The 25,061-nt window shown below is 40.8% G+C and overlaps 1 protein-coding gene across 1 annotated transcript; it reads right to left on the minus strand.

The window, feature by feature from the left end:
• Positions 1 to 1,894: 1,894 nt before the first annotated feature.
• Positions 1,895 to 21,795, minus strand: LOC132892696 (uncharacterized). The gene is made up of 5 exons (XM_060931007.1): positions 21,709 to 21,795; positions 14,036 to 14,323; positions 10,886 to 11,140; positions 8,542 to 8,656; positions 1,895 to 2,783 (listed from the first exon to the last, which is right to left on the minus strand). The coding sequence occupies exons 2-5, from the start codon at positions 14,301 to 14,303 to the stop codon at positions 1,895 to 1,897; spliced, it is 1,527 nt and encodes a 508-aa protein (XP_060786990.1). The 5' UTR covers positions 14,304 to 14,323; positions 21,709 to 21,795.
• Positions 21,796 to 25,061: the final 3,266 nt, after the last annotated feature.

The raw sequence follows: 25,061 nt of genomic DNA on the forward strand, positions 1-25,061 counted from the left end.
GGAAATCACAAAATTATCTGTGAACACAATTCACCGTGCCATCCGCCGTTGCCAGCTAAAACTCTATAGTTCAAAGAAGAAGCCGTATCTAAACATGATCCAGAAGCGCAGACGTCTTCTCTGGGCCAAGGCTCATTTAAAATGGACTGTGGCAAAGTGGAAAACTGTTCTGTGGTCAGACGAATCAAAATGTGAAGTTCTTTATGGAAATCAGGGACGCCGTGTCATTCGGACTAAAGAGGAGAAGGACGACCCGAGTTGTTATCAGCGCTCAGTTCAGAAGCCTGCATCTCTGATGGTATGGGGTTGCATTAGTGCATGTGGCATGGGCAGCTTACACATCTGGAAAGACACCATCAATGCTGAAAGGTATATCCAGGTTCTAGAGCAACATATGCTCCCATCTAGACGACGTCTCTTTCAGGGAAGACCTTGCATTTTCCAACATGACAATGCCAAACCACATACTGCATCAATTACAGCATCATGGCTGCGTAGAAGAAGGGTCCGGGTACTGAACTGGCCAGCCTGCAGTCCAGATCTTTCACCCATAGAAAACGTTTGGCGCATCATAAAATGGAAGATACGACAAAAAAGACCTAAGACAGTTGAGCAACTAGAATCCTGCATTAGACAAGAATGGGTTAACATTCCTATCCCTAAACTTGAGCAACTTGTCTCCTCAGTCCCCAGACGTTTACAGACTGTTGTAAAGAGAAAAGGGGATGTCTCACAGTGGGAAACATGGCCTTGTCCCAACTTTTTTGAGATGTGTTGTTGTCATGAAATTTAAAAATCACCTAATTTTTCTCTTTAAATGATACATTTTCTCAGTTTAAACATTTGATATGTCATCTATGTTCTATTCTGAATAAAATATGGAATTTTGAAACTTCCACATCATTGCACTCCGTTTTTATTTACAATTTGTACTTTGTGCCAACTTTGTTGGAATCGGGGTTGTATTTAAAGTTCATTTAACCGTGTTCTTTCATTTTATTTTACAGATAATTTAACTTTTTTAGATTATTTTATAGCCCTGTGATGACCTGGCGACTTGTCCAGGGTGTACCCCGCCTTTCGCCCGTAGTCAGCTGGGATAGGCTCCAGCTTGCCTGCGACCCTGTAGAAGGATAAAGCGGCTAGAGATAATGAGATGAGATGAGATAATTTAACTTTTTTAGATTATTTTATAGCCCTGTGATGACCTGGTGACTTGTCCAGGGTGTACCCCGCCTTTTGCCCATAGTCAGCTGGGATAGGCTCCAGCTTGCCTGCGACCCTGTAGAAGGATAAAGCGGCTAGAGATAATGAGATGAGATGAGATTATTTTATCAAAATTATTTATAATTCAGCGTGAAATTGTCCAATAAATGCAAGAAGTTACGAAGCGATTTCCTACTTCATGGGCGCAGCCATCTTAGAAGACTTCACGCCAATGGCAGCCTCTGATTGGCCAAATGGATATGTCTGGTTTTGAGAAAAATCGCTGATGGCGCTTGTTGTGTTTTGGAATGAAAGGCCGTAATGCAGTGTGTAAATCAATGGCAGATATCACGTTTTGGCAAAAACTGAATATGGTACGAGTAAGATATGATAATTGCTGATGGTTTGGTGGCAAGAGTTTCAATTTTTCAAATTTGGCATTTATTGTATTTTGGAACAAAACTCTTCAATTCATCATTGGGGAAAAACTAGAGAGATTTCGAAACATAGAAGTGGAAAATGGGGGGAAACACATTCAGCAGGACTCGGTGTCGAACAGAGAGGTCAAAAACCTTGTGGTATGCTCACAAGCATGCCCCCTGTCATGGCAGCATAGTTACTGTTGCTATGGGGTCATGTGACTGTGCAAAGCCTCTATAGTGGGTCCGTGTTCACCCAAACCTCTGCATCAGTCCAAACCCCTCCACCTGTTGGTTCGAGTGTGTAGCTCACACACACTCTTGGTCTCCTGAGGTCCCTGAGGCCCCCACATGAATGTCTTGATGGTCTTCATTTTACGAGGCAGAGACCCCCACCCCCACCACTCAGAGCTCATTATTTTGGGACCGATTATTGCTCTTGGTTCCGTTTTCAGGACATGCCGACTTCCTTTCCTATCCAGACTCGGGGGTCTTTCGGTCGCAGGTTTTATAGCTCTTTTGTCATAGCCGACTCCAGTGGGCCGTGTTTGGTGTACAGGAAGCGTCCTGATGCGACGGCCAAACGAAGAGCCATAGAATGATGGCACCACACGTGGCAAGGGCGAAGAGTGTGTGTGTGCGAGTGTTCCGGGGAACGATAAAGCTGGCGCTGGAAGAGTCAGCCTCCTCGTGCTCTTTGTTTCTGAGATTCTGACGTGGGCGGCTCCAGATTTTAGCTTCGTAAATTCATAAACATGCTGATGTGCTTCTGCTATGGCTTGAGGCATATCATCTGACTTTCCAGAACGTTTCTCTTCCTCTATGGTGCTATGTTCCTCACTCGGTTCCTGAGTCACTCCACAACTATTCTCTCTTACACCATGTTGCTCGTTCTCTTCTTTTTCAGTAAGCTCAGTCTGGCTGCCTTGTTGTATTTCACCATCTTCTTCCATCTTATGCTTTTGCTCACTTCCTGCATCCACTGGAATGACGTCTTCCATGCCATCAGGTGGTCTGGTTCCTCCAGCAACGTCACAACTTCGATTTCCATCATTGCACATGTTGAGCTGCTCTTGAATTTGAATCTTGTCAATTTTTCGATCCGCATCAGTGTCCTCTCTGTGTGCCTCGATGTCCAGCACCTCATCCACTTCTTTCCTGTTGGGAAATATCAATATTGAAGATCATCAAACATCATCATTTTAATCCTTTACACCCATACTCTTATTTGCAACATCCCTCTTTCCAAAGTTTCCCAGTGTGTGTATTCTAGAAATGTGCTCCTATAAATGCACAAATGGATTCTATAAACATATCACAAAGTGAACAGAAACGCATGTGTGAAAAGTCCCATGGAAGAGTAATGAGTGATCCATGCTGAAGAGCACACACACTTCTCTTTCCCCTTTTCAGAGACTCGAGTGGGGAGCCTGGAATTATTTGCAAAATGCTGCAGACTGAGTACTTGACTGAAAAATATCCACTTCGTGACCAAACGCTGCATCACAGCTGCTGACAGACTGAAGTTTCAGAGACTTTAAGAACACAAACTGAGCCGTTGTTGGAGCTCGCCAACGCTGTACAGTTGCTGAAAGTCAAAATATAAAATTTGAGGTATTCAGTGAAAAAATTATCACACTTCCATAGTTTTTTATTCACCCCAAATATATCAGCCAAGACCTGTGCAGTGTCATGAACGAAACTTCACAGTGCAGCAGAAAAGTTACAAGGGCAGCCATATTGGTCATTCACAATTCTATCATCTCATATCTCATCTTGTATCTCGTATCTCATCATCTCATATCTCATCGTATCTCATCGTATCTCATCATCTCATATCTCATCATCTTGCATCTCATCATCTCGTATCTCATCATCTCGTATCTTATCATATCTCATCATATCATATCTCATTATCTTGTATCTCATCTCATATCTTATTGTATCTCCTCATATCTCATCATCTCATCATCTCGTATCTTATTGTATCTCATCATCTCGTATCTTATCATATCTCATCATATCATCTCATTATCTTGTATGTCATCATCTTATATCTTATCGTATCTCATCATATCATCTCGTATCTTATCATATCTCATCGTATCTCATCATCTCGTATCTCATCATCTCGTATCTCATCATATCTGATCATCTCGTATCTCATCTTGTATCTCATCATCTTGTATCTCATCATATCTGATCATCTCGTATCTCATCATCTCGTATCTCATCATCTTGTATCTCATCATATCTGATCATCTCGTATCTCATCTCGTATCTCATCTTGTATCTCATCATATCTGATCATCTCGTATCTCATCATATCTGATCATCTCGTATCTCATCTCGTATCTCATCATCTTGTATCTCATCATATCTGATCATCTCGTATCTCATCATCTTGTATCTCATCATATCTGATCATCTCGTATCTCATCTCGTATCTCATCATCTCGTATCTCATCATCTTGTATCTCATCATATCTGATCATCTCATATCTCATCTCGTATCTCATCATCTCGTATCTCATTTTGTAGCTCATCTCATATCTCATCATCTCGTATCTTATCGTATCTCATCATATCTCATCATTTATCATGTATCTCATCATATCTCATCATCTCACATATCATCTCATGTCTAAAAAAAAGTAAATACTTTTTAGATACATTTAGAGGGAAAAGTATTTGACATTTTTTTAAATATATTTAACATAAGCATAATTGTTTACATCACATTTCTATGCATCATCATTATTTAGTTAGTTAGTTTGTTCTTTATGTCCATAAGGACAGTTTGTGTATTAACCTCACTCACTCTGACGGTGAGCAGAAAGACGATAGCCTACTTTAAAGAAAACAAAAACATTCTAACTCCAAGATGAAGGATGATGTGGATGGATTTTGTTTGATTCTACACAAACTAAGTTGGAAAATAAGTTATGAACACAAACTCCCCCCCACACCCACCCCCAACCCTAACCCTAACATTAACCTTGGTTTGATTTAATACAAACTAAAGTTGTAAGATCAGGTATGAACATTAACTCCGCCCCCTATTTTTTTATTTTTTCCACCCCATTCTTCTAATTTTTTTTTTAGTTTACGCACTTTTACTAAACCAGGCCCTGGGGTTATATTTATTACTCTATTGTTTTTTATTCTTATGTTATAATTTTTGAGCACCCTCAAACAAGAATTTCCTTCTTAACTGTAATCTTCATAAATAACTTTAACCTTGGTTTGATTTTGTAGAATAAAGTTGTCAGAGAAGGTACTGACTTTAACCCCACTCTGTAATCCTCTGAACATTAACTTCGGTTTGATTTTGTACAAAGTAAGTCATTAAATAAGCTACGAAGTAACAAGCCCCGCCCCCAGTCCTATCCATAAGCTCGGTTTGTTTTTGCACAAATAAATTTGTCAGATGGATTAGAACATTAACTCCGCCTCCTAATAATAACCTTAGTGTGAATATTGAAATGTGAGAATTGCGAGAATTTATTGCAAGTGTGAGATCAAACTTTGAATTTTAGTTACATTAATTTTTCCACTGAATAATAATCCTTTAGGTATCACTTTCACTCGAATGTGACTGTAGTGACTTGAACGCAGTACCCCATGCTTTCCCTTAAGTATAATTTTAATGTATATTTTGCAACCACGGAAACGTGAAACACGTCACAACTGATGGACTACATTTGAGCTCGGTGTGTTTATTTTTTCACTAAACTGTGACTACTAATTATTTGATGAAGATAAATAACACTAACTGTACGTTGTAGCTCGTATCTCTTACATTGTCAGGGTCTCAGGTTCTGCGGTGCCTCTGTGCAACTCAAACACCTGCTTCTACCCAAATTCCTGAGTGTTTTATCAGTAATAAAATCTGAAACCGTAGCACCGACATGGCCTGGTTGACGTTATGGCCTCCGTGGTGATGTAGACCTGTTGGCGCTAACATGATTTCCAGGCCAGCTGGATGTCTTGCTCTGAGCTGGACGGATTTCGGGTGGATGATGAGATGAGATGTCACCAGATATCCCCAGTGCAGCATGGAGGGACTTCCCACAATGCCATGTGTTTCCCCCCCCGCCCTAAAGATAACTACACCAGCTGCCTCGTAGCAGTCATTCCGTATCAACCCTGGGTACTGAGAAATCCCACAGTGGTGTGTGGAATCAGGACGGATTTCATGCGAACACTGAGATAGTGATGGACGACTTATAAACAAGTCATTCTTGAAAAATTTGGAGCCCGCAAGGTTTTCATCGGCACGCTGAAACAAGTACCGTCTCGCTACATTTAAACCTGTTTTCATTCGTAGCTAATGTTGTCGTGTAGCCAGGAGACATAAGCCTTTCAGCCAGGCTGCCAGCAAATTTTATTCCGAGTATCTTTTTCATCTCGAGTTATTTATAATCGTTCCTCAAATTGGCGGAAAGTGAATTGGATATAAAACTCAGACTTCTCAAACTTCAGCAGCGTCATTCTTATAGCTACATAATTGTTGTTTCTTTTTTTTAATAAAGTGAAAACCTCAGAAAAATATCAATATAGAATGCTTATTTCCAAATATAGTAATTATTTCTTATTTCCTGCTTTGTTGTCACTGTTTAACACGTTTAAACATTCATTATAGTGACACACAACTGGCAACAAACTTCGCACTATTATTATTAGGAGGCGGGGTCAATGTTCTAATCCATCTTACGAATTTCATAACACTGCTCCGAAGTTCGTATCTACGAATTTGGAAGTCGTGATTACGACAGTGGTGTCTGTCTGAGTGGTTTTGGTCAGGAAAAAAAAATGCATAGCGTGAGAACTTTTGTTTTATTTATTTATTGATTGATTTTTGCAACATGAAAATGCGTCCAGACTAAAACCGTACCGAACAGTTTGTACTGAACATGCAGAATTCCCACATAAATATTACTGTCATGTTCATATTCGCGGCTGCCGTGACTGTTTGACATTGACACGCCCCCAAATTCAGGTTTTGTAGATAAGTTACTGGCAGGGGCGATTTCTCAGAGACAGCAAGGGAAGCCGAACTTCCCCTAAAATTCTCTCCCCAAACTGCGGCGTCTACGACGTTGAATTCTCATTAAAACAATAACTTGCATAACATAATATATGCCCAAGATTGTATTTATGTTCATAACTATCCTGTAACTTATTTGAGTGATGTCTGACGAACTTGCAGTTCGCTACGAGAATCACCTTTGCTGCCAGGCTGTAACCTTTCTTATTTCAATGGGCTCTATGGACTGGCAGCAGTGTTGCCAAATTGGGCGGTTTTAAGTGCATTTTGGCGGGTTTTGAATATATTTTGGGATGGAAAACGTCAGCAGTATCTGGCAACACTGACTGGCAGCCGGGTATCCGTTGCAGTCTACGAGACGGCTCTGAACAGCCAATTTTGGCTAGTTGTTATTGGTTAAAATCAACAAAATCGTCACTTCCAGGGAAGCCGGGCTTCTCTGGGACTAAACGAGACAGTGGGAGGGACAAGAAGCCGGGCTGATGAAGGATTATTGGATGTAGTGTTTGAAAGACATGAGGAGGGCGGTACTTCGGCGAGGAACACGGAAGTATGATCAGTCAGTCCCTAGCGGATGTTGAGAAAGTGTAGTCGTGTGCCAAAGTGCTGTCCGAATTTCTTTTCATATAAACGTTTCTTCTCATTGATGTCTCTGTACATTACTCTGTAAATAAATGTAAATATTACTCGTTGTGCTCCGTTAACTTTCATCCATTCTATCAGTTTGATCATTCGTGAATTCACTCATTTATTTCATTTGTAGTTCAATCTGGTTGTAGGCTAGCTTGAGCCTTATTGGGATCTGCAGTGCTAGCTGCTAACAGAAATTGGTGAAGTCTCTGGAAAGCACAACCAGCTGGTATGACAGGGTCACAGACCATTTTCTGGAAAAGGAGCGGAGGGCAGAATTTGTGTATAAATAGTGTGCATCATATAATGTTCATGAATCTGAAGTGTGTATATTGTTCAGTAATGTTAAGAGAATGGTGGGCTCTGTGTTATAGGTTATACCTGGGTATAATATTCAAGGTTCTGTGTGTTGCATAGCCTACCTGGTTATGAATTTCCAGACTGTGTTGCAGAAGATGTTCAAGGATGTGTTGCACAGCTGGGTGTTGTGTTAAAGACTCTGTGTTGCATATCAGGGTATGATTGTTCAAGGCTCTTCGTTGAATAGCCAGTGATTTTTGGATGTTTGATATTTTTGATTAAGGATATGAGGCACTAGCCTGGCAAGCCAGACTATAACATGAAATGTACAAGCAAAAATACTTTCTGCCACTAGGTAGGGTTGTCTAGTTCACTGTGCTAATGGGGCACACTTTTCTATGCTTTGATATCCGGCCTACAGGTTTTACGATGAATGCGTAAAATGGGCTTCCCCTGTTTTAAAAACCAGCAGCCGCCACTGGTTATTGGTATTTAACCTCGTAATTCCAATATTTATGACAAGATTCAAAGGCAGCAAAAAGGCGCCATTTTGTACAACTGTACTCGTAAGCTAGCTGGCATTTAATATGTTTACTAAGAATGCACAATCTTGCTTTGTTGCCACGTAAACAACAGATAACCGAACTCCTGAACAATTTCATTCTGTGATCGTTTCCCCATGTTGCGTATTGAGAAAAGTGAATTCAACTCAAAACTTCATCTTCATTTCGCAAATTATTTGGTTTTCAAAATAAAACATCAAGTGGAAAAGCACCCGAAAACCTTTTACTGCAATAGCTGGTATTGCTTTCACATTTTTTACAATGCTAAGCAAAAGTATTTGACCCCACTGTATTAAAACGCTTGGTTACTCTTGCGTAGAATTAAAATCAGAGTACGAAATACATAAAGTGAACTGAGAACGTAAACGGTAACCTCGTGCCAGCGTGGTAGTCGGGCAGATAGAAGTGAAGGACAGGATTCCCAGTCGAGGTGCGATCCAGAGCGTCATGGTGTCCATGTCCACTGGTCCTCCACACCATCCTGTAACCTGGAGTAGAAATATTCGGTAGCATCTTTGTCATTTAGGCTTTTGATGAATAAGATTTCAGCATCGATTTACAAATAAGTTACGATTGTTTGGTTAATTTGAGCCTCGGGAATTAATTAATTAATTAATTCCCTGCTGCAGAACTTTGATCTGATATGTCTTTAAAAGGTTCGTCAGGTTGGTGATAACGATCCTGAACCTCGTTCATCTTATAGAAGGTGGAGCTGAGCAGCTACCAGAGGTGGACAGTAACAAAGTACATTTACTTGAGTATTTTACTTAAGTACACTTTTTGAGTATCTCTACTTTACGTAAGTATTTTTTTTGAAACTTGTGATTTTAACTTCATTACATTTGAAAGACAAATATCGTACTTTTTACTCCACTACATTTCTATCAAGGTCCTCGTTACTCGTTACTATGAAGCAGCTTTGAAAGTGGATGTTTTTTCTTTTCTTTTCTAAAATGTGATTTTTTTCGCAGGTGACACTGACACGGCCGATCAGTAATCACTAGGGTCACGTCACGTCCATAGACTGTATAAAATCAAGATCAGTGATTTCTCAGCAGAATGGAAGGAGGCGGTTCTTCTGGAGAATGCACACACTCATGGCTTTATCTAGAACCCATGTTTCAGTTTTCTGAAAGGATCAAAGAGTCATTTCATTTTAAATGTTTGCTTTGTTTGCCTAAAACGAACCACATCACAGCCTACAAAAACTCGCCGTCCAACCTGCGGAAGCATATTGAGGGATGCAAACGTTTTATTCCAAGAGAAAGCTTTCAGTGAAGTTGTGTGTGCTTTTAGAGTCAGCAATAACATTGCAATAGCTATGCAGTCTGGTTAGTCAAATGACCTTCTATGGATTTGCCCACCAAGTTGCCGTAGCCTTGTCCACAGCTAACGTTAACACATAGCTAGTTAACTTGGACACTGTTAGTTAGCATAATCTTGCTAAATAAACAGAATGTAGAAATCTTTCTTTTCTAGTAATGGTTCTTCTTCTTTTGGGTTTTACGGCAGCTGGCATCCACAGTGTTGCATTACTGCCATCTACAGGTTTCCCTTTGAGCGTGCACTGACAGTTCCATCATTCTGTCGCTAAACGAACAGCTGATCACACCGAGGTGCTCGCTGAGCGCCGATATTTATTAGTTTGGTCCTGCGTTTCCTTTCCTTCGTATATAACATAACGTCTTTTCTTGTCGCTTTCTTTCCGTTACTGTAGTCAGTCTTTCACGTTTCATTCGCACACTCACATCCTCCATTTTTCTCTCCCATCACGTGATGTGATGCATGATGTAGTATCTTGAATTGGGTCATGGTGAAGCAGGAAAAAATAGCAGAGAATTTACAGCCATGTGGAGATAAATTCATTAATTGTTCTATTTATAAAAAACTAATAAAATTGAAAGTCTATGATTTGAATTCAGTAACTTTCAGTCACTAAACAAAAATAATTAGGTGTTGGGAAAATTCTTTTTATGACCTACAGTTGAACAATCTGAAAGGCCATCTAGCTTTAAGTAATTAGTTAATTAGCTTGTTTAGCTAAATTTTTTTTGAATGGATCTGGAATTAGTTTCGCTTCTTCAAAACCGCAACTCAGCCATTTTTTTGGAAGTTAAGCCTGATGTTAGTGATGTGACCTTTATCATCATGTCACGTCAAGCGTCACTGTCACAATGGATAAATAACTCCTGGAGTAACAGGGGAAGGGGATCATGGTCAGCCTGTAAGACCCCCGAGCGAATGGCTCATTAACCGCACTGACATGTTACTTCCAGATTCCTGAGCTGCCGAGCAGAGTGAGACATTCAGGGGTAAATACATGATGATTGACGGCATGCGACTGTTCGTTTTAAGTGCCTGTTTATCGGGGTGGCTGTCAGATGCGAAGACGCGGTCCTGTCTCTAATGGCGCTCTCAAACGGTTTACTTACTTAGAGACGTCTTTGGAAACAAACATTCAGATTACCCGACAGATGGGGACTTAACCCCTGTGTGCTTGGTTCAGTCTTATTAAAGGACGTGAGAAGTGATTTTTTTTTTTTAATGATCTACTCACGAGGTCATGTTTTGGTCTCTTATTGGTCTCTTCTTACTTCCTGCAAACACCACGTTTGATCACTTGCTGATCTCCTGACACAGTTTATCAACATATAAACCAAACTGGTGCAATAAGACACACATCACCGGTAATGAGTGAACATGAAGTACTGGGGTACCTGGTGTGAGCGGAGTAGCGTCACGCCGTCCTGCTCGGGTGTGTTCCGGAGCAGTGAAGGGTGGAGTATCTGACATCACCACCACTCTCGTCCTTGTCCTCTGTGCTCTCATTTTCTCCTCTCCAGTCTTCCTGTGTTCCTCTGTCATTCTGTTAGCAGTCCTCACTCCTCTCTCGCTCTCTTTGGATTTCTCGTTTTCAGCTTTATTGCTACAGCGCTCAGGTCTCAGGGATAGACCACACCTCGTTCCACATGCTGGTGCAGAACACAAGGGAGCATCTGGTGTTGATATATCAGTCATTTAAAAAGATCGGACAGAATTTGATTTCTTAAAGATGCTACATGTGTTCGCACTCACACGGCCATCGACCCAAATGAAAGTTTACGATCTATTGGAACGATCGCGTAAATCACAGAGATGGGCGTGTCTCGTGGTCATCACACCAAATGTTTTATGGGTCATACGTACAAATTTGAATACAAACTCATTGTTTTGAGCATTTATTATAAGTGCTTGTTGTAGGGGGTGTGGCCATGCTTGTTCATTAGTGGGTCACATGACCATAGCAAGTTTGTAGGCTTTACCTGTCCTAGGAACCTAATAACTTCTGTGCTGTTATTTCTACTGCTTGATTTATATCCATAAATATTATGTGGAAGATTCAGAGAGGAATAAAATCCCACAGATACGCCAATATATTAACTCATGAAAAATTAGAATAGGGCTTTTGGGTGACTCTAGGAATACTGTAGGGCTGAAAGACTCAAGTCCAGTCTTGAGAGATTTTCTGTGGCTATGTCCACATTAATACGATTTAATTTTAAAATGCATCACTTTAGCTACATTTACGCCTGGTGTCCAGACGACTCCAGAGATTTCGAGCCTCAAAAACAGAGACGTTTGGAAACACGTTCGCTTCCTGATTGGGTCTGATCAGTTATGACGTATCGTTCCCTGATTCGTCACAATCCTATTACGTGACCTTTTTCCAGAAGAAAACAAACAGCATTAGTTGTTTATACCAGCACAGTGTATGTGAATGGTCATGTGATATGCGTTTTCAGACGTGTTCTTATGGACGGAGATTATTTCTGGTACAGAGTTAAAACAGTCATCTGGACGAAGATCATTTTCATTTTAAAACTAAAACGTGTTAAAAGAGAACTGCAGTCATTTTTAAACTTGCTTTATTTCTTAATTAACGTGTTATTCAATTACGTTTTCGGTTTTAGTAACCTCATATCGTGACTCGTATTGGCAACTAATTGCCATTAAATTTTATACTTATCGGCCTATTCGGTTTTTAGCCGTGTTGAATTGAGTTCGTTTGGTCCACGGCAGGCGTCGCTTATCCGCGCGATCTTCACGAGACTTATGCGAGACTTCGAAACGTGAAGTGTCAGCCAGGTGTCAGTGCCGCCATTTTGAAAACTGTTTTCCAAACGAAGTATTGCACAAAAACGAGTTTAAATGACGATTACTGCCTACTTTTTTCAAACTTTTCTGACTGCCATCAAAACAAACAAAACTTCCGGCTTGATTACGTCAGCATTCGAAAGAGGCCACACGCGTCTTTTGACAACGTTGGCAGATGTCGGTCACTTTGATTTCTGCTGTACATTTTACTTCCATCCTATGATGTCTCGCACAGGTCTCAACGAATCTCGTTTACTGCCGTTGCTTTGATATATGGACTGATATATTACAGAGCATATTTCAAACACTCATAACTTGCTATAGCAGTGACAAAATAGTGATCAAAAATGCATTCCGATATTTAATAAAATGAGATAAATAGAATTTTGATAAAAACAAATTTGCCTGGGCGGCACGGTGGTGTAGTGGTTAGCGCTGTCGCCTCACAGCAAGAAGGTCCTGGGTTTGAGCCCCGTGGCCGGCGAGGGCCTTTCTGTGCAGAGTTTGCATGTTCTCCCCGTGTCCGCGTGGGTTTCCTCCGGGTGCTCCGGTTTCCCCCACAGTCCAAAGACATGCAGGTTAGGTTAACTGGTGACTCTAAATTGAGCGTAGGTGTGAATGTGAGTGTGAATGGTTGTCTGTGTCTATGTGTCAGCCCTGTGATGACCTGGCGACTTGTCCAGGGTGTACCCCGCCTTTCGCCCGTAGTCAGCTGGGATAGGCTCCAGCTTGCCTGTGACCCTGTAGAAGGATAAAGCGGCTAGAGATAATGAGATGAGATGAAACAAATTTGCCTTCAGTTCTCCTTTAACATGGACGTAGTCTGTATTGACTTGGACTGATGAGTCCAACCTTGTTGGCTGACTCAAACTTGTCTCAGTCTTGGCCATTTGTCTTGCCTTTTCAAGAGTTAATTCCTTCTAGAAAACAGTTGAGCGAAGCTCACTCACTCACTCACTCATGCACTTCTTCCAGCTTGTCCCACTTATGAGTGTGGGGTCACTGCCATGTGGACCCTATTGATCTACATGTCATATTAATTGGAGCGTAGTTTTACGCCGGAAACCCTTCTTGCCGCAACCCTCCTCTTTCCAGGCTTGGGAAACAACCACATTCACACCTATGGACAATTTAGAGTAGCTAGTTAATCTAACTGCATGTCTTTGGACTGTGGGGGAAACCGGAGCACCCGGAGGAAACCCACGCAACCACGGGGAGAACATGCAAACTCCACACAGAAAGGCCCCCATTGGCCACTGGGCTTGAACCCAGAACCTTCTTGTTGTGAGGCGATAGTGCTAACCACTACACCACCGTGCCGCCCAGAAAACAGTTGAATAAAGCTAACTGGTTGAAATAAAAACTTGAAACTTCTGGATGATTTTCAATCTCAGTTTCATTTGGATTTGATCTTGACATGGCCTCAACCCTGATCTTAACTCAGTCTCGACTTGTCCTGCTCTTGGATGTGACATTCTGGTAGCAACACTGTATGAGAGATGAATCTAGCTAGATAGTGTTTTTCAAAATGGCAGTTCTTTGAGTCGAGTGTTGATTTCGGTACTGTTGGTTTCTGGGTGAGGTGTGGAACCAAATTTCCATCAGCAATGGAGATAATGATCATGATAAAATATGGGATCATGGATTTATCTGTTACTTTACTGTACCATACTGTCCAATGAAAGAGTTATAAGACACTGTAAGACATTTCCTGTAGTTGCCTCGGTTCTTACCCATGAGCAACCCGTTCGTCTGAGTAAACGATGACGGCATTCCTGATCTCGCAAGGCCTCTTCGGTGAAAAGTGCCTACAATGGAAGGAGTCAGCAATCTGAAGTCATATTTCCTCGGCACTTTGGGACTCGAGCCTCTCGCCTGGTCAGAAACGTGAAAATGAAGTCCTTGACGTATAGAGAAGGACCATAACATGGAGGTACAGCTCTGATCACAGGGAATGCCATCACTTGGGTGGCTCATGGCTCGAGGGCATGTACTTCTCATAAGTCAAAGAAAATCTAAAACTAGAGAGAGAGAGAGAGAGAGAGAGAGGGGAAGTATGTATCATTCCAGAGGAAGGATTGATGTGCACTGTGTATGACTCTCCATGCTGTATCAGATTACTGACCAATATTGTCCATCCCGGATACGTCAGTGCGGTATATAAGTGTTATTCTCACACAGAGTGGTGAAAAGCCTGGATGGAATGTTACACCATCGGATATTCATTCGCTCATCATGCTATGCTAACATGATATATTTTCCTTTGCATATCCAGAATGAATAACGAGGTTCCTGCCTGCAAATGAGCTGAAATGATCTCATGATCTCATGACAAGAGTGTGAAACAGACTGCTTGCATTTAAAGAACCATTTTAGACGCTGATTATTTCTCGATCTTTTTCTCATCTTTTTTTATTTCTTCCATTTTCATGCATTCGCTTGACATCATCTTCCACAGCTGGAGTTCAGTCCCAGCACCAACCCCGCTCTGGATTTTACCCATATATCGAAGATGCTTGATATTTGCTTACTTGCCAGTGAGAACAGATTAAAAAATGTCCCTGAACATTTGATAATTTGGTGCAACCAACACCTCAACACCTCTCGGTTAAAATTTAACCAGTTCCTTTCAGACTAGAAAAAAAAGAATAAAACATTCTCAGACCCGATATTTTCTTGAACCCTGAAAACTTTTATTGGTCCAAAGAAATTTTGAGAAAACAATTCTAGAAACCAAACGCCTGTTGAGTATCGAACATTTTATAAACATCTAGAAACCAACACATCTATAAACCAATGTGAAAAGACAATGAAATATGTATCGGTCAGCAATAAACCAACAGTTCCTCATAAATCTTGAAAAATATATTCTGGAAGCCAATAGATTCTGGAATCCAGAATTACAACAACTACTTTTTTAAATAAACAAATGCTTCAAGAAACCAATAGTCACTTTCCAACTAGAAAAAAATCTAAAAACAATTCACCTCTATACCCAAAAACATTTTTATAAGCATCCTGATTCTAGAAACAAAAAAAAATCTGAATATTTTTTAAAGAAATGATCAGCGTCTAGACATTTTTATAAATATTGCAATGGTGTAAACCATTGGGGGTTTTAAATCTAGAAACCAATAGTCACTAGAATCCAGAAAAACTTCTAGAACAAACCTTTTCTAGAACCCAGTAGTCCCTCTGAAACATGCAAAAGTAGAGCCTCTCTTTGGTTATACTAGAGCCTCTAGAAGCAAAACATGTTTTATGGAAACCCCCCCACACACACACAATTTCTCATACAGTTCTAGAAGCCAACAGCTCCTCATAATACTTGGGAAAAAAGACACATTCCAAAAACCAACAGAACCCAGTTTTTTTTTCTTAAATAAACAAATGCTATCAGAAAACAGCAATTTCTCTCAAACCCAGCAGTTCCTAGAATCCAGAAAAATTTTCATCTCATCTCATTATCTCTAGCCGCTTTATCCTGTTCTACAGGGTCGCAGGCAAGCTGGAGCCTATCCCAGCTGACTACGGGCGAAAGGCGGGGTACACCCTGGACAAGTCGCCAGGTCATCACAGGGCTGACACATAGACACAGACAACCATTCACACTCACATTCACACCTACGCTCAATTTAGAGTCACCAGTTAACCTAACCTGCATGTCTTTGGACTGTGGGGGAAACCGGAGCACCCAGAGGAAACCCACGCGGACACGGGGAGAACATGCAAACTCCGCACAGAAAGGCCCTCGCCGGCCACGGGGCTCGAACCCGGACCTTCTTGCTGTGAGGCGACAGCGCTAACCACTACACCACCATGCCGCCCCCAGAAAAATTTTATTTAAAAAAATGTTTTAGAAAGCAGTGGTTCCTCTCCAACTAATAAAAGCTGCTAAAAAAGCACCCACTTTTTTTTTTTAATGTTACACATCCAGAAACTTTAAAAAAAAACCTGGAGAAAAGAAATCTAGAAACCAGTAGATTCTAGATCCCAAAATGTTTTAATCAACAATACACTTCTAGAAACCAGTAATTCCTCTCAAAGATAGATAGATAGATAGATAGATAGATAGATAGATAGATAGATAGATAGATAGATAGATAGATAGATAGATAGATAGATAGATAACCTGGAAAATATTTCTAAAACAGGACATTCTAGAATCAGTGGTTTATCTCCAATGTGAAAAATGAAAATCGTTTAAAAAAAACCCAGAACATTTTTATTAACATTCTGCTTCTAGTAAGTAATAGTTCCTCAAAGCAACTATGACAGTTTCTGGAACCCAGAATTTTTCTAAATAATACACTTCTGGAAAACAAGTCTCTAGAACCCAGAACAATATTCTGAGGTGGGGTTTACATTAGACCGTATCAGCGGATCATCAGATTAACGTTTTTAAAACGATTAGCGTGCACACAGCAATGCCAATACACGATTCGCGTGCACACAGCAACGCCAATACACGGATACGCTCGGCTCCGCAGGCATCCTGCGCTCCAAATCACTCCGCCCTGAACAGCGAGTGCCCTCTGGAGGGTGCGCACTCCGGCCCTGCGCAGCTCACAGAGCGCGCGAGTGAAGCGCACAAGCAGTGATTCGGGACTGAGCCGCTGTGTGTGTGATCTCAGTGCATGTCGGGCATGCGCGTCACTTACCACTTGCAAGTGGAAGGATGGCAAGCCTAAAGACAATCATAACTACACAATGGGCAGTATTTGCATCAGTATTTGCAGTATTTTCATACTTTTATACTCTTTAATGAAAGGTGATACAAGGCGGAAGTCCGTGCCGTTTTTCAGCAGTCGCGTCACATGACCAACGCCAGCGAATCAGGAAGGTGGATGTCACAGTGACGTTGTCCAATGACGACGCCAGCTAGAGCTCAGCACAGCGTATCCGCGTACTCAATGTTTACACAGCACCGGACCAGACACGATCTGGATTGAATACGTGAACCCTGGCGGATTCCCGTTTCCCGGCGTTTCCAGGCGTTTTAATGTAAACGGACAGTGCATCCGCGAAGAAAACGAGACAGATACGGTCTAATGTAAACTTGGCCTGAACCTCGCAGAACCTTCAGTAATGTATCTGGTAAGTTCTCATATCTAATATTACATTATAACTATAATGTTCCTCCAAGTTCCAAGTCCATGTTCAAGAAACATCTGAGGTTTTTATTTAAACTTTGCTTTATATACTGTACATTATGGAAGCGTTTGTAAGAAGATTTAAAAGCGTTACGTAAAAACGTTTTCAGAACAGACAGAAAATGTCAAACATTGCCTGTTTCAGGACCCAAGAACTCCTAGAACCATCATAAGACTCATGTTGAATGTTCTTTGTCTGGGAAGGATGTAGCACTGTTACTTGTGTGTTCTTCGGTTCTCCAGAATCCTTCGCAAGAACGACGGAAAACCACCCAGTGCACCAGCAACAGAGAAAATGTGTTCCTGTGGGTGTCTTTGCACGAAATTTGCATCTGTTATTTTCAAAAAGCAAGTGCTTTTTAATCAGACTTTTATTTTTCGCTGAAATCTGGATGCGATTGTGGTTTGGCTTGTTGTCATCTGCAGATTGACTGTCAACACGGCTCTGATCAGAGCTTCAGCTGAACTTAACGACGATCCTTAAGATCTAAACGACGCGTGAGTTCATACGTACGACGTTCGTAGCATAATCCACACACGAGGAAGAGACGATTCAGTAGAAGAAGATTCAGTACATGAATAAACGTATAATAAAAGTATTTGAAGGTTTTTGGTCTTAATTGGTTTTATTTTAACGCAGCTAAAGCTGAAAATGTGTCTTTTAGTATCTTCTCAACCACCAAGAACACTTTTCTTCGAATCTGAAAAATCTCTTTTTTTTGCGTTAGATAAGATAGCTTTTCGAAAACGCTGATCATGTGATCTCTGCAATTCCAAAATGGCAGCCTTTATCACCGCGTCCATTTCAGATTAATCATTATTTCATTATCGTTTTCTTTTCATTGTTTAAAAATTTTTTTTATCAGAGCGTATCTATGAAATAAAATTATGTTAATTTCTGCGTAAATCAAACGATCTTGACAATGTACACTACGTAATGTTACAAAAATTAATTCCATCACAATATATATCGCATAACTGAGTATCAGCACATACCTGTTGTATCAGTCATATATGATATGAATGTTTTACCGGCACCAGGTTCAGGTGTGTGTGTGCTCTGTGTTAATGGTTTAGTCTGTCTTCTTTGTTGTCACGGTAACAGCAAGTTTAAAGCCCAGTGTTTGTTTAGAGTTTGACAGCAAAGGTGACGGAGTCTCACTGTAGTCAGTGGATACACAAACACAGCGAGTCTGAAAGACCTTGGTGTGTGTGTGTGTGTGTGTGTGCATGTGTTTGTCATTTATTTTTGCTTTTATTCTGTGCACATTCCTCATTCCTGTTACTTGTGATTTCACCATGAAACAACAATAAAGTTGTTAAAAATATAAATAAATATTACAGTTGTGTGTGTTTGTGTTTCCCACCTATCGTTAAACCGTAGGTCACAGCAACGACTCAGAAAATTTCCCAAGATCCTTCAGTATAGTTTCCAGTAATAACATTAGTAATAACGATAATGTTTATGATGATGTTTGGTCCAGCCCTGGTGATGTCCAGGACACGACCTGGCGCGCCGAGTTCTCCTTGGAGCCGTAATCATTTTAAGCTCCACAACACGCCAGAACATCACTGTCCTTTATATCTACGTTTCCAGCACAAACTCCCATAATCCTCCGGGGCCTGATCCGTGTCACTCAAGCGTCCATAAATCTGCGTTAATTATGACTGACGCTCAGAATATAAACTCTGGAAAGCGTATTAACGAGAACGATTAAACGCATTCCGTCATCTTTTATTCGTTAAACGTGAAAGAAGTTGATTAACATGCAGTTACGTATTTATTTACGTTAACATGTTTCATATTAAAGTGTTTTTATAAGGAATTTTCTCAAACAGTGCCAGCTGTTTCGATACATAAAAAACGTGCCTTATTTATATGATATTATTTATTATCAATTACGTTTGTTATAGTCCTAATAAATTTCTAAAGATTTTTTACTTGTAGTTCCTCTGCATCTATGTATATGGCGGTCTCATGCGACAGTGCTGTCGAATTGATTGTTGATTAATTTTCTATAACAGCAGCTCTGATAGTTGTGCAGCTACAAAACACAGGTTTATATTAAAGCGCTCGTTCGAATACGTCTAATACGTTATTGTTTCTATAGCAACAGCTTGTTCACGCTCTATGTTGATACAGTGAAGTTTTTGAAAGGAGAAATTGTACTTTTTATATTTAATGAAGGAGTCTCCAGCGTCAGCAGTCAGAGGTCTTTTTGGGATTTTATTAACGTTAGCTTGAAACCAGCCATGTGTGTTGTTGTTGTTGTTGTTGTTGTTGTTTATTAAAGGAGAACTGAAGGCAAGTTTTTTATTATCAAAATTCTATTTATTTCATTTTATTAAATATCGGAATGCATTTCTGATCGCTATTTTGTCGCTGCTATAGCAAGTTATGAGTGTTTGAAATATGCTCTGTAATAAATCAGTCCATATGTCAAAGCAATGGCCGTAAACGAGATTCGCTGAGACCTGTGCGAGACATCATAGGATGGAAGTAAAACGTACAGCGGAAATCAAAGTGACCGACATCTGCCAACGTTGTCAAAAGATGTGCGCACCCTCTTTCGAATGCTGACGTAATCAAGCTGGAAGTTTTGTTTGTTTTGATAGCGATCAGGAAAGTTTGGAAAAAGTAGGCAGTAATCGTCATTTAAACTCGTTTTTGTGCAATACTTCATTTGGAAAACAGTTTTCAAAATGGCGGCACTGACACCTGGCTGACACTTCACGTTTTGAAGTCTCGCACAAGTCTCGTGAAGATCGCGCGGATAAGCGACGCCTGCCGTGGACCAAACGAACTAAATTCAACACGGCTAAAAACCGAAAAGGCCGATAAGTATAATATTTAATTGCAATTAGTTGCCAATACGAGTCACAATATAAGGTTACTAAAACCGAAAACGTAATTGAATAACACGTTAATGAAGAAATAAAGCAAGTTTAAAAATGGCTTCAGTTCCCCTTTAAAACAGCTTTCAAAACGGTTTAAAATGGCCACCATTGATTATTTTCCTAAAACGGCACAACACTCAGTGTTTTATTCCTTCCTTCTTGACTTTACGGATTGACAGAGAGTAACCCGATGTGTTGGAATCCAGATCGCACCACATCAAAACCCACTTCCTCAATTCCTTCTCTAGTTGTTTTCTGCAAAGCATCCAGAAGTGAAATGGGAAGAAGCTTTAGTTTCAAAGCTTCCATTTGTGATCTGTTTTGATCAGAAGACAGAAATTGCTCAGTGCTAATTATGTCTCATTCTCTTGACTATTTCCAGACTTGCAACTGTTTATTTATTTATTTATTTATTCATTTCAAAGAAGCAGAACAGAAGGTCTCGGGAATCTTGTGTGACTCCACGTCTCGCTGCTCGCATTTGGAAATGAAGAGCATCTGCTCAGCCGAGGACGCCACTAAATCCAGATCTTGTATCAGTCCTCTGTGTCCTCCAGTACCACATGTGCGCAGTGTCGAGGCTCAGGCCTGGCGTGCAGCACTGAGAGTGTAAGAGAAATGTGCTCTGGAGAAATATCGACAGACTATAAGCAACCAGACGAGTCTGCTGGGCAGAACCTACAGTACATTTCTGACCAAATGTTTGTAGATCCTACATCTGGCCAACACAAAGTGACATGGGAAGAATTTATGTAATCTAACTGCAAGAATGCAATAAATTCTAGAAAGTCATGTACAGTGTCCTGCAAAAGTATTGGTACCCTTCATGAAACCATGTATAAAATGAGTAACATGTGCAGTGTTATTCATTCCACATTTATTATTTTTTTCTCTCCATGGTACTGTAAAGTAATTTTACATATATGCAGTGTCGTATTTATAAATTATGTGACTAAATAAAATCACAATCATTTTTCAGTCAGTCATTTTTTATAAGGTATAAAAAATGACTGACTGAAATAGTTTAAATAAATATTGTGATTGGGCTGTCAATACTTTTGAGAGATATGACTATGACTTTCCATTGAACAAAAATAAATAAATAATTTCTTTTATTGTCTGGGTAGGAAATATGAAATGAATTATTGTGTGTAATGTTTATTTCCTAAAGTAAGCACCGTATCCTGGTTAAAGAAACAGTGGATCTGGAGTTGATCCCGGGAACGCTGAGTGTGAGACGGGAATACAGTCTGGACAGGAGGGAAGGCGGTGTACGGGATGTAATACACTACGAAGAAACACACTTACACACTCGTTGACACCTAGAGGCAATTTTGAGAATCAAATCTGCTTACTGAGAGTGTGGAGGAAACTGGAGAACCTGGAGAAAACCACCTGGACACGGAGAGACCAACAGTAACCCGAACTCGGGATCGTTTACCACATGGAAAACTGTGAACTCTGAGAAGGACATAAACACATCAACACTTCAACAGTGTTAAACATGCTGGAGTAATATTCAGAACTGGAAGGACTTCATGTTAAATGAAGCCATTCCAGGATTCACGCAGAAAAAAAATGGGAGGGGTTTCCTGGAATAAACATTCCCACCCCGGAGCAATTTCACTCCGGTCTTTTTTAGACCAACGGGGACCGAGAAGTCCAAAAGACTGACCCGTTTTGTGTTCCGGCATCGAAAGGATTAAAGCAGACATTGTTGTGTCCTCAGAGCTTTTCTCACCGCTGACCCACTAACCCTCCTCATGCATTAATCTGAAAACCGGGATCAGATTTAACACCACGCTCCAATTTGACTACATGGGGTCTCGGAGCGAACATGGGGTGTAACCTTTATGCCAGAAGCGTTCGAATGTGCCAAACCATTTGTGCTCTAGAAGCAAGTATGACTCAGTCTGACTTGCATGATTGCATGACCAGCAAGTATTCCAGTGTCCCCCCCCAAAAAAAAAAAATCCTGGAATACAGAAGAAGTGATCCAGTACATCCAGTACAGTACAGTGATTTCAGCCATTTTTAACCACTTCCTTACATATTAACAAACTAATAGCTGACAAGCTAATAATAAATATGAAGTATCAATGAAAGTAATACAAAATAAATAAAATCAACATTATTATTAGCTGGGCGGCATGGTGGTGTAGTGGTTAGCGCTGTCGCCTCACAGCAAGAAGGTCCGGGTTCGAGCCCCGGGGCCGGCGAGGGCCTTTCTGTGCGGAGTTTGCATGTTCTCCCCGTGTCCGCATGGGTTTCCTCCGGGTCCTCCGGTTTCCCCCACAGTCCAAAGACATGCAGGTTAGGTTAACTGGTGACTCTAAATTGAGCGTAGGTGTGAATGTGAGTGTGAATGGTTGTCTGTGTCTATGTGTCAGCCCTGTGATGACCTGGCGACTTGTCCAGAGTGTACCCCGCCTTTCGCCCGTAGTCAGCTGGGATAGGCTCCTGCGACCCTGTAGAACAGGATAAAGTGGCTAGAGATAATGAAATGAAATTATTATTAGCTCATCCGGCCGACAGGTGATGAGTTTATGCCATCATGTGTTATCCGTTGTCCATCCAGTGTCATCCATGTTTCACGAAAATTGCTTATTGTCTCTCAATTCTTCACCGATTTTTATCCCCCACTGGCTGAAAGGCCCAAAGGGGGATTATGTTGTGGTGATGTCCGTCCATCTGTCCATCCGTTTGTCCATCCATCTATCTGGGGAAGGGTGCTCACCTTCTGAAATCAACTCCTCTCACAATTTTTGGAGGAATTTCACGAAACTTGGCAGGATTCTTTGTTATATGTCGGTAATACACATATTATAATTTTGTTAAATTCAGTCACATTTTACCAGAGTTACAGCCCTTGATTAATAAAATAATACATTAACAATTTCATGAGAGTGTGTTTTCCTTCTGACATCAACTCCTCTCATGATTTTTGGACGAATTTCTCGAAGCTTGGTAGAGTAAAAGGCTTTGTTATATGTCGGTAATACGCATATTGCAATTTCGTTCAATTCAGCCACATTTTACCAGAGTTACAGCTCTTGACTAACAACCTTGTACTTTCACAATTTCATGAAGGTGCACTTGCCTTCTGACATCAACTCCTCTGACAATTTTTGGACGAATTTCTCAAAGATTGGCAAAAGGCCTTGTTATATGACGGTAATACGCATATTGCAATTTAATTTAGTTTGTGAAAATTTTACCAGAGTTTTGACCCTTGATTAAATAACTTTTACTTTGACAATTTCATGAAGGTGTACGTTCTTCTGAAATCAACTCCTTTCACAATTTGTGGAGGAATTTCACCAAACTTGGCAAACGGATGCTTTGTTATATGACGCATATTGAAATTTTGTTTAATTTGGGTAAATTTGACCAGAGTTATGCCCTTGATTATTAACAAACTTGTACTTTAGCAATTTCATCAAGGTGTGCTTGCTTTCTGAAATCAACTTCCCTTACGATTTTTATCCCCCGCTGACCGAAAGGCCCGAAGGGGGATTATGTCGTGGTGATGTCCGTCCATCCGTCCATCCATCCCAGGAAGGGTACTCATCTTCTGAAATCAACTCCTCTCACAATTGGAGGAATTTCATGAAACTTGGCAGGATTCTTTGTTATATGACGGTAATAAGCATATTGCAATTTCGTTCAATTCAGTCACGTTTTACCAGAGTTATGGCACAGTTGCCAGCGGGGGATATTGTGCTCTCAGAGCACTCTTGTTATTCTTTTTGGTAGGAAGGTAGGTCTGCCTGAGGTGCTTATAGCTTTTACCTAAATTTGCATAATTCCAATTATTAATGACATTCTGGACTAATTAAGCCTTAATGAGCAGTTCAACAAAAATCGTGGTCAATTCCTCACCATTTTGGATTCTTTCTGGTAAATAGGTCGGTATTCCTAGGGTGGATATCGCTTCTATATATAGCTTGTATATAGTGTATATAGCTTGCAACATTTATTGCGCAAGGTGGCCCACTTTAGATCGTTCCTTCTGGATTAGACGGGGCCGGAGTGAGCTACGCCGTCACTGATGGTCTTGTTAGAAACCTTAAGTAGCTTTATTTACTTAAGGTCAGTTGAAATATTGTTACATTTGTTTGGTTTTAGCTATGTAACATCCCAAAAACAGCGTTAGCATTTACTGACATTAATTGACATTTTGTCTCAAAATATTGGAAATATTTATCATTTATTTATTTGTTGGGCGGCACGGTGGTGTAGTGGTTAGCGCTGTCGCCTCACAGCAAGAAGGTCCGGGTTCGAGCCCCGTGGCCGGCGAGGGCCTTTCTGTGTGGAGTTTGCATGTTCTCCCCGTGTCCGCGTGGGTTTCCTCCGGGTGCTCCGGTTTCCCCCACAGTCCAAAGACATGCAGGTTAGGTTAACTGGTGACTCTAAATTGAGCGTAGGTGTGAATGTGAGTGTGAATGGTTGTCTGTGTCTATGTGTCAGCCCTGTGATGACCTGGCGACTTGTCCAGGGTGTACCCCGCCTTTCGCCCATAGTCAGCTGGGATAGGCTCCAGCTTGCCTGCGACCCTGTAGAAGGATAAAGCGGCTAGAGATAATGGATGGAAATCAGAATGCAAGTATGCTAGCTCACGCACTGTTAACCTCTCTCTCTCTCTCTCTCTCTCTCTTTTTCTTCAGCATCTGTTTGCGATCCTTCATTGTTTATATTAAAGGCAGAA

This window comes from Neoarius graeffei, chromosome 10 (genome assembly GCF_027579695.1).
Source record: "Neoarius graeffei isolate fNeoGra1 chromosome 10, fNeoGra1.pri, whole genome shotgun sequence".
In the NCBI taxonomy this organism is placed as follows: Eukaryota; Metazoa; Chordata; class Actinopteri; order Siluriformes; family Ariidae; genus Neoarius; species Neoarius graeffei.